The 9,018-nt window shown below is 34.2% G+C and overlaps 1 protein-coding gene across 3 annotated transcripts; it reads left to right on the top strand.

Moving 5' to 3' along the window:
* The first annotated feature begins 406 nt into the window (after positions 1-406).
* LOC145072082 (GDA1/CD39 nucleoside phosphatase family protein) lies at positions 407-7,781 on the top strand. Of its 3 annotated transcripts, none has more exons than XM_079018451.1 (4): positions 407-699; positions 1,192-3,338; positions 3,457-3,735; positions 7,262-7,781. In XM_079018451.1, the coding sequence occupies exons 2-3, from the start codon at positions 1,349-1,351 to the stop codon at positions 3,732-3,734; spliced, it is 2,268 nt and encodes a 755-aa protein (XP_078874577.1). In that variant the 5' UTR covers positions 407-699; positions 1,192-1,348; the 3' UTR covers position 3,735; positions 7,262-7,781. The 3 variants fall into 3 exon arrangements, with proteins under 3 accessions (XP_078874577.1, XP_078874575.1, XP_078874576.1); XM_079018449.1 differs by lacking the exon at positions 7,262-7,781 and adding an exon at positions 5,503-6,014; XM_079018450.1 differs by lacking the exon at positions 7,262-7,781 and adding an exon at positions 4,458-5,050.
* The last annotated feature ends 1,237 nt before the right edge of the window (positions 7,782-9,018 follow it).

The raw sequence follows: 9,018 nt of genomic DNA, 5'->3' as shown, positions 1-9,018 counted from the left end.
ACAAAAAACTTCGTTTGGTAGTACGAGGGTTTAACTTTTAGTTTAAACAAAACACTTCAAATCTAAAAGCTACTTCATGTAACGTTTAACAAAACGCTACTGAGCTTTTGAAATCAATTTCCATAATTACCTTTAAAACTATATTTATATATTTATTTATTTTTAATCAATTGTCCTTTTATATAAATTTATATATTTCAAAAGCTTGCGGTCTCTTTTGCCTAACAAATAAAAGTTATAGCTTCCCGCTACCAGCTACTGCTACTCGTTTCCGCTATTTTTGTCAAACACGCCCTTGGTCCAATTACACTTACATTTTCCCTATATAAATATCAATTAAAAAAAAACAAGTGGGGGTAGAATGGTAAAAATGCAAAATAAAATTGAAAGGAAGGTTCAAAATTACTTTGGTATGATGTGTGCGTCGGAGTTGTTTAACGCGGAAAGCCTAGCCTAGCCTACCGTATATTACTTCTATCGCCTTTCTGGATCCAATCAAAATCCGGTGACGGCCGACGGTTCTTCGCGATCTCCGGCAACCACAACAACAAATCCGACTTTCTTTCCTTAAATTATTAATTATATTCTTCTTCCTCTTAATCTATTGTATTGGAACTGTCACTTCATTCATACTCATCCCTCGAGATCCGAAGTCTTACTCTACTCATTAATCAAAGGAACCTCATTGCTCTTCACACTGTAAGTATTTGTAAATCTATTTTTGTTCTACAATTTACTATTTCACTCGTTTTTACTATGAGATCTGAATTTTGTATCTTCGAATTTCCATATGTTTGAATTCTGATTATCGGCGTCACGTTATTGACATTTAGGACTTCAGTTATTGTTACCTAAAATGCAGACAATAGAATTTAGAAGATTAAGATTACAGATGCTAGAGTAAATCTTAAAGTTTTAGAACGATTTGATCTCACTTAGGGGTATCATCATAACAAATTCAGTCTAATTTCATGTAAACAATTACTAGTCACAGATTTTGGAGGAGAATTGATATTATGCAACACACATAAGATGACAGATGAAGAATTAAATTAAGAACTTGAAAGAAAATACTCAGTTTCACCTTCAGTTATATGCATAGAAATGATAGAGTTTTCTTATTCATTATTCATGGAGTCTTCAATTAGATAAAGTCATACTAAACTAACTACTAACCATGTAATATTACAGGTGAACCTATGCATACAACTCTCGATTCTCACAACACAGAAACATGAAGAGTTTCATTCTCAAGAGTTCAACAAAACCATATGAAGGGAAGATGCAAGTCTTCATTTTTCTCTTACCCTTAACTTTCTTAGCTTAAAACTTCCAAATTTCTCCAAAAATGGCATTCAATGGAATCACAGAAATCTTTTCCTCATTCACAAGTCGTTTCTCAACTCCAAAATCTTCAACAAATCAATACGTATCATCCGGATTACCACCACTAGGTAGTGGTGGTGGATCTGTTCATGGCTATGGTTTTCCTGGTTCTAGACAAAAGAATCTTCTCAGACTCTCATCCTCCCTCCAAGATTTCTCAGCATACCGAAGGCTCGATCCAGAAAATGGCAATTTTACCCCTGGAATCGAACCAACCTCATCAAACATCAACCAAATTTTACTAAGAGAAAATGGAACCACAAGTTTCTCAAAAGAAAAACCATCATCACAAACCACGATTAGAAGAAAATGGGTACGTGCAATCATGGTTCTCTTTTGTCTACTTTCATTGGCTTCTATCATCTATGGTTTACTCTTTCTATATTCCAACTGGACTCAATCTTCCGGAAGATTCTATGTTGTTCTAGATTGTGGAAGCACTGGAACACGTGTATATGTCTACCAAGCATCCATAAACCACCAAAAAACCAACGTTCTTCCCATTTTGTTAAAATCAATCCCTGAAGATCTCAAAAGCAAACCAAGTTCTCTAAGTGGGAAAGCCTACAATCGAATGGAAACCGAACCTGGATTTGACAAATTAGTCCACAATGTATCTGGATTAAAACAAGCAATAAAGCCACTCCTTTTATGGGCTGAAAAACAAATCCCCAAACATTCTCATAAATCCACTTCTGTGTTTCTTTACGCTACTGCAGGTGTTCGACGCCTCCCTGATTCCGATTCCGATTGGCTTTTAAAAACCTCTTGGTCGATTTTAAAAAAATCATCTTTTTTATGTAAGAAAGAATGGGTTAAAACCATAAGTGGAATGGAAGAGGCGTATTATGGATGGATAGCTTTAAACTATCATGCTCGTGTCCTTGGATCTTCTTTACCAAAAAAAGAAACATTCGGTGCACTTGATTTAGGTGGATCTTCTTTACAAGTGACATTCGAAAGCAATGACTATGTCAACAATGACACGAGTTTGAATTTACGGATTGGCCCTTTAAACCATCATTTAAGCGCGTATTCTTTAGCGGGATACGGTTTAAACGACGCGTTTGATAAATCTGTTGTCCATATTTTAAAAAAAAGTCCAAATTCCATCAAGGGTAATTTGGTCAAAGGAAAAGCCGTGATCCGACACCCGTGTCTCCAATCCGGATACAAAGAGAAATACATTTGCTCCCAATGTCTTTCCGCTTTCCAAACATCAAACGTAAAGAGAAACCTTTTGGGTAAAGGGGTAAAATCGGGAATTCCTGTTCAACTAATCGGATCTCCAAAATGGGAAGAATGCAGCGCGTTAGCTAAAGTAACGGTTAATTTATCCGAATGGTCAGATAACGCCCCGGGACTCGACTGTGATTTACACCCGTGCGCCCTTCAAAATTCCCTCCCTCGCCCCTACGGGAATTTCTACGCGATGTCCGGTTTTTACGTGGTGTATCGGTTTTTCAACTTGAGTTCCGATTCTGCCCTTGATGATGTTCTAGAAAAAGGGCGTGAGTTTTGTGAAAAAACATGGGAGTCTGCTAAAAGAAGCGTGCCAGCTCAGCCTTTTATAGAACAGTATTGTTTTAGGGCGCCTTATATTGTGGTGTTGTTGAGAGAAGGATTGCATATAACAGATAGACAAGTGAATATTGGGTCAGGGGGGATTACATGGACAACTGGTGTTGCATTGTTGGAAGCTGGGAATTCAGTATCGAGTAAAAAAGGGTTTTATGATTATAGATTATTTGAAATGAAGATAAATCCGGTTTTTGTTTATGTGATTTTGTTTGGGTCGCTGTGTATGGTGATTTGTGCTTTATCATTTGCGGGGAATTGTGTCCCGAGGTTTTTTCGGAGGTTTGTGTTTAGAAGGAATAATGGTACAGGGAGTTCTGTGCTGAGTATATCAAGTCCTTTTAGTTTTCGGAGGTGGAGTCCGATTATTACAGGTAATTCTTCTATTATAGAACTCAACTTCTTTCCAATTGAAAAAAAACTAGCCAAGTAGATTGGTGTTTTTGGTATGTAAAATAGTAAAAGTAGTGATTTGTTGTATGTGAAAAACAGGGGAAGGAAGGGTTAAGATGCCACTGAGCCCTGTGGCGAGTGCGCAAAACCGAGCCTTCAGTCCGGATATCCAGCTGGCAGAATCATCTTCGCTAAGCAATGTTGCACATAGTTTTTCTTCAAGTAGTCTTACCCAATCCCAATTCGATAGTAACAGCAACACCAGTGGATTCTACTCGGGCCCACACCGAGGCCAAATGCGCCTGCAGAGTAGACGATCGCAATCCCGTGAAGACCTTAATTGTTCTGTTGCTGATGCTCATTTGGTCAAAGTCTGAGGTACTACCACTACCACTATCTCCTGCTTGACTTTTTTTTCCATCTCAGAAAATCAAAATAAATATGAGTCAACTCATGGTCAAATCACACATGTTCAGCTGTGCTTTGTAAATACGTTGACTGACTGACATGTTGACTATGATGCATGGTTTGACTTTGACCAAGTAGTCATGAGGTTTATTTTGGTTTGGGATGGACTATGTTTGTGAGGAGAGGGGAGGGGAGGTCTAATGAAGGATAAGAAAATTTTGGTTAACATGTTTTGGCCTAATGGGGGAATTAGATTTTTTTTTTGTATAATATTCGATAGATGTTTTTGGCTAAAGTTATATTTATATTTTTCGGTTTTATTATCATCAGTCTTTGTGTTTTTCAGTTTATAAATAGTTGAACAGGTAACGAAGTTTGTCTCGATAAACGTAATGGCTGTTTATTTTTTGGACCGAATAAATGTTTGGATAAAGTGGTTAGTTAAGGGTTGTTTCATTGTTGATTGAATTTACATCTTAAGAATTTTAAATCATTAAACAAATATAAAGTTTTGTATTTATAAATAATTAACAAAAAAAACCCAGAAAAGAATAGATATTGTCTCCTATACAACGTCATCGTGATTAGTAACATAAAACAATGAAACTACATACATTCACAACTCCTAGTGCATCAAATTTCACACTCATATAAAATGAATGTAGTAATAGATTCATCTTTCCTGGATGTAGATCACAACAAATGCCTCGGTAATTATCTCAGCTAAATCGAGGCTCGTTTCATCTAAAGATCCACAAGAGCTGATTTTCAGGCGAAAAGAAACAAGAATGATGGCAATGAACTTTAGTTACTAAAGTAGATTAAAAAAATATTAAATATAGAAATGGCTTTGACTAGAGGGGTGAAATCTAGAGCACTTTGGTATATCTATTTTTTTTTTACAAGATCTCAGACATAAAAAAAAGTCTAGATTACCTTTTTTTAGAAGACAAAAAATAGATAAAGATTTTCAAAAGATATCTTATAATTTCTAATATGTTACTTTTTCCAACACTATTAAAACCATCTCTACCTCCGCCGCCACAACCACCACCTTTGCCAATGTATCACCACCACCTCCGCCGTCACTACCACCTCTGATGTCACCTCCACCGCTGCCACCACTGCTGTCACTGCCACCACGACTTGGTTTTTTGTTTGATATCATCAATGATCCATATGGTTTAGTATTAGTTATGCAACTTGCAAATAGTTTTTTAGAATATCAATGATCCATATGGTTTAGTATTAGTTATGCAACTTGCAAATAGTTTTTTAGAATGCACACTTTTTGTCTACGTACTCTTCTATAAATATGGAAAAAGGACTACAAACATTTTATCTCTTAAAAAATAAACACCATAGTCATAATTAACTGGAACATTAGTTGAATTTAGAACTTAGAGTTATATGTGATCTTCATTAGCTAATGAAAGTGTGGCCTGTAATGACTTAAAAGTGTAATATATTTTTTGATTTGTACACATTAAGTCACTGACTTTTTTTTTCATCCACATTTACCCCTTTAACTTGTTAAACTGTACACATTTAGTCCTTATGACCGGTTACTCCAGATTAACCGGTAAAAATGACTTAATAGGGTAATATATTTCTCACTTTGTACATATTTAGTCCTTAATATTTTTGTACACATTTAGTCATTAATATTTTTTTTTATTGCAAAATAAATCATTTTTGTTTTTGTACTCATTCAGTACTTATGAATGATTTCTTTAGGTTTTTCTCACGACATCTTACGTGGGATAGCCATATGGTGGTGGGATAGGTTGAGGTGGTCCTACTATATGTTGTAGGCCAAGATACCTGGTGCGGGCCGGTTGTAAGTTGTAGCACCGGAGGCTCGAGAAGAGAGGTTGGGTTAAGACAACATGCTGACAAACCCTAGGTATTCTAGTCTGATGACTGAGTGAATATGTTGTATGTTGGCATTCCAGTCTGATGACTAATTGGGCAAAGATATTCCAGTCTGATGAGTGTGGGCTCGTTATGCATGATAATACGTTTGTCGTATCGAGTACTTTGGGGGAAACTGACTAAACTTTGTGCTTACCCAGTTGTTCGAAGGCACGAGTGTACACACTCATCAACAGTATTGAGGATTTCACGTTTGTTATATTACTCTGATTTTCCATAAATATATTTTGGAATAAACATTTTTTTTCTTAACAATGGATTTATAATCGAGGACTTTTGCCTTATATAAAAATGAAAATTTTTGGTTGTGAAAATGAGACGTTACACATAAACATCAACAACCCCACACACTTCATCAATGATTATCTCACGTAAGATGTCTTGAGAAAAAAAACCTAAGTAAATCATTCATAAGTACTGAATGAGTACAAAAACAAAAATGACTTTTTTTAAACAAAAAAATATTAAGGACTAAATGTGTACAAAAATATTAAGGACTAAATGTGTACAAAAATATTAGTGACTAAATGTGTACAAAATGAGAAATATATTACCCTATTAAGTCATTTTTCTCGGCTAACCTATAATAACCGGTCATAAGGACTGAATGTGTACAGTTTAACAAGTTGAAGGGGTAAATGTGGACGAAAAAAAAACTTAGTGACCAAATGTGTACAAATCGAAAAATATATTACCCTTTTAAGTCATTATCACTTTTTATAACGATGTACTCCAACAACATAACTAAGACTATGTTTGGCAGACTGGTTGAAAGTTAGCTGGTAGCTGAAAAACTAGCTGATAGCTAAAAAACTAGCCGATAACTAAAAAGCTAGCTGCTAGCTTTTAAGCTAGCTGACAAAAAATAATGTTTGATAAAAACTAGTTGATAAGCTAGTTGAAAGATATATAAAATAACATAAAAGGACATTTAAAAGAATACGTTTTTTGTAATTAATTAAAGGTATATTTGAGAAATTTTTAAAAAACTCATAAAAAAACTACTCAAAATAGTTTTTTAAAAAGCTAGCTTATTAGCTACTTTTTGGTTTGCCAAACATGACGAATTAAAAAAAAAAAAAAAAACAAAAAAAACTCGAAAAATAAGGTAGCTTATCAGCTAGCTGTGGCATGCCAAACACAGCCTAATTTTATATTAATAAGCTGGAAAATCACCTACAGTTAGAAGTTAGAAATTTTATTTGATCTTCATTAACTAACAGAAGTTCTTTTTAATTTCATAAGTTAAAATAACGTAGAATATTTTTCTTAAGATGTAAAATATTAATTTAATTTCTTCCTTAGCTCACATATTATGAAGAAGACAAGAAACAATATGAGAGAATAAGTACCATATAAAAAGATGACAACATAACTTTAGAAAGAGCATTGAACACGTCAACATTGTCAATTGATAATTGGTCTGTAATAAATCTATTTGTTCATCAACTCCAAAAGCATAATGAATTTTATGCTCATAATCAACATTAACATCACTTTTATTTAAAAGTTAGAATTCTTTACAATTTTAATTAAAATTAAGGGAGGTTTGTTTGTCTAGTAGGTTCAGTCGTCATGGTGGAGACCATGATGCAGGTCGAGTCTTCGATACAGTTTTGAGAAGAACGGGTGTCTCTGATATAGATTGAGGATATGGTTCCAGGATCCGGACATGAGGCCCGACAAAGGAAGAAAGACTTGGTGCATGATCAAGCACTATTGGAAGTTCAAGTCTGTTGATGTTCATTAGTAGATCAGGGAAGTTGCGATTCTTGCAACATGTATAGGAAGGCGCACATAGGAGTTTATCAAGCTTATGACTTAAGGTGTTTCAGATATGGTTAGGAGAATACTTGCAATTGGGATTGTAAGTAATGGGAGATGAAAGTATAATTCTCTTTTCACAATCAACTGTATCATGTCAAGATGATTGTCTCTATTGGACCAGAAGGATGGTGTGGGATTCAATACCCGTCGTTATGGCTAGTATGTTTCTATTATGTTATGATGGTCTGTTATAATCATGTTGTTGATCAGGTTGGGTAATGTAATTCGACTGAATCCTTGTCTTAATTTGTCAACTTAGTCTTTTCAGTTTAGAAATAGACATGGACCAAAACCACAACTGAATTTATTCAAAATGACCACCAATTCGAAAATATCATAATTAGACCTTTTTTCTAAAAAAATAGATACAATAGACCATTTTTTCTAGGTTTTTATATAGAGTGATGATGATATTAGCTTATATCTCGAATATTATATGGGCCAAAAATAAGGGGCCTTCCCCATGGGCTAAACCCTTAAAAAACATAACAAACGCCTCTCATCTCTCTATTCATCTCGTACGATTGATGATATTGATTTTTTTGCATTATTTTCTTCTTTGTCGTCTGATATATATATATATATATATATATATATATATATATATATATATATATATGTGTGTGTGTGTGTGTGTGTGAGAGAGAGAGAGAGAGAGAGAGAGATTACAAGTCGCAATATGTGCACGGCTTCAGAATTAAGCATTTACTGATCAAAATTTTGGGGGCAAGTTGAAGATTTGACCTATTAATTAGGCAGATGCTTACAACTGAATCCTTTAAACCTAGATTGCACATCAATTTGTCTATGTTTCTCTGATCAACATCACTAACATATTTTTCAAAAAAAAGTAAACCATGAAAAACCCTGCACTTTGATCTCTTTCTTGAGAAAAGAAATCAAACATCTTATGTGAAAGTATTCTGTCTTAATAAACTTTGTAATAATGTTAACATTGGTTATGTTCTAATGTTAACCAAATGCAAACAACTAACATATTTTTCAAAAAAAAGTAAACCATGAAAAACCCTGCACTTTGATCTCTTTCTTGAGAAAAGAAATCAAACATCTTATATGAAAGTATTCTGTCTTAATAAACTTTGTAATAATGTTAACATTGGTTATGTTGTAACGTTAACCAAATGCAAACAACTTGTCCAGCAAGAAGTTTCAAGTAAACGGGATGAGGTCATTATTGGATATTAGGGATCGGGTATTTTATTTCTCTTTATGTGTGTATTAAGTTTGCTTTATATACAGGGGAATTCACAGTTCCTTGCATTATATTAGAAGTTGATACATAAAAGATATTCTTAATACGACTAATGTAACTGTCTACTGCAAGTTTTCCATGTTAATACTACTTCGTTTGAATGTAAACTAAAGTTGTACATCTTTGGTTTTTCTTAACACACGATCATAATCTTTGCCGTGGTTTGTTTTTGAATTTCGATCACCATGTTAACGAATCCCCAAATTTATGTTCCAAAT

The sequence above is a fragment of the Lactuca serriola genome, chromosome 9 (assembly GCF_051521515.1).
Source record: "Lactuca serriola cultivar US96UC23 chromosome 9, Lser_US96UC23_V15, whole genome shotgun sequence".
NCBI lineage: Eukaryota > Viridiplantae > Streptophyta > Magnoliopsida > Asterales > Asteraceae > Lactuca > Lactuca serriola.
This window is presented reverse-complemented; position numbering and strand designations above follow the sequence as displayed.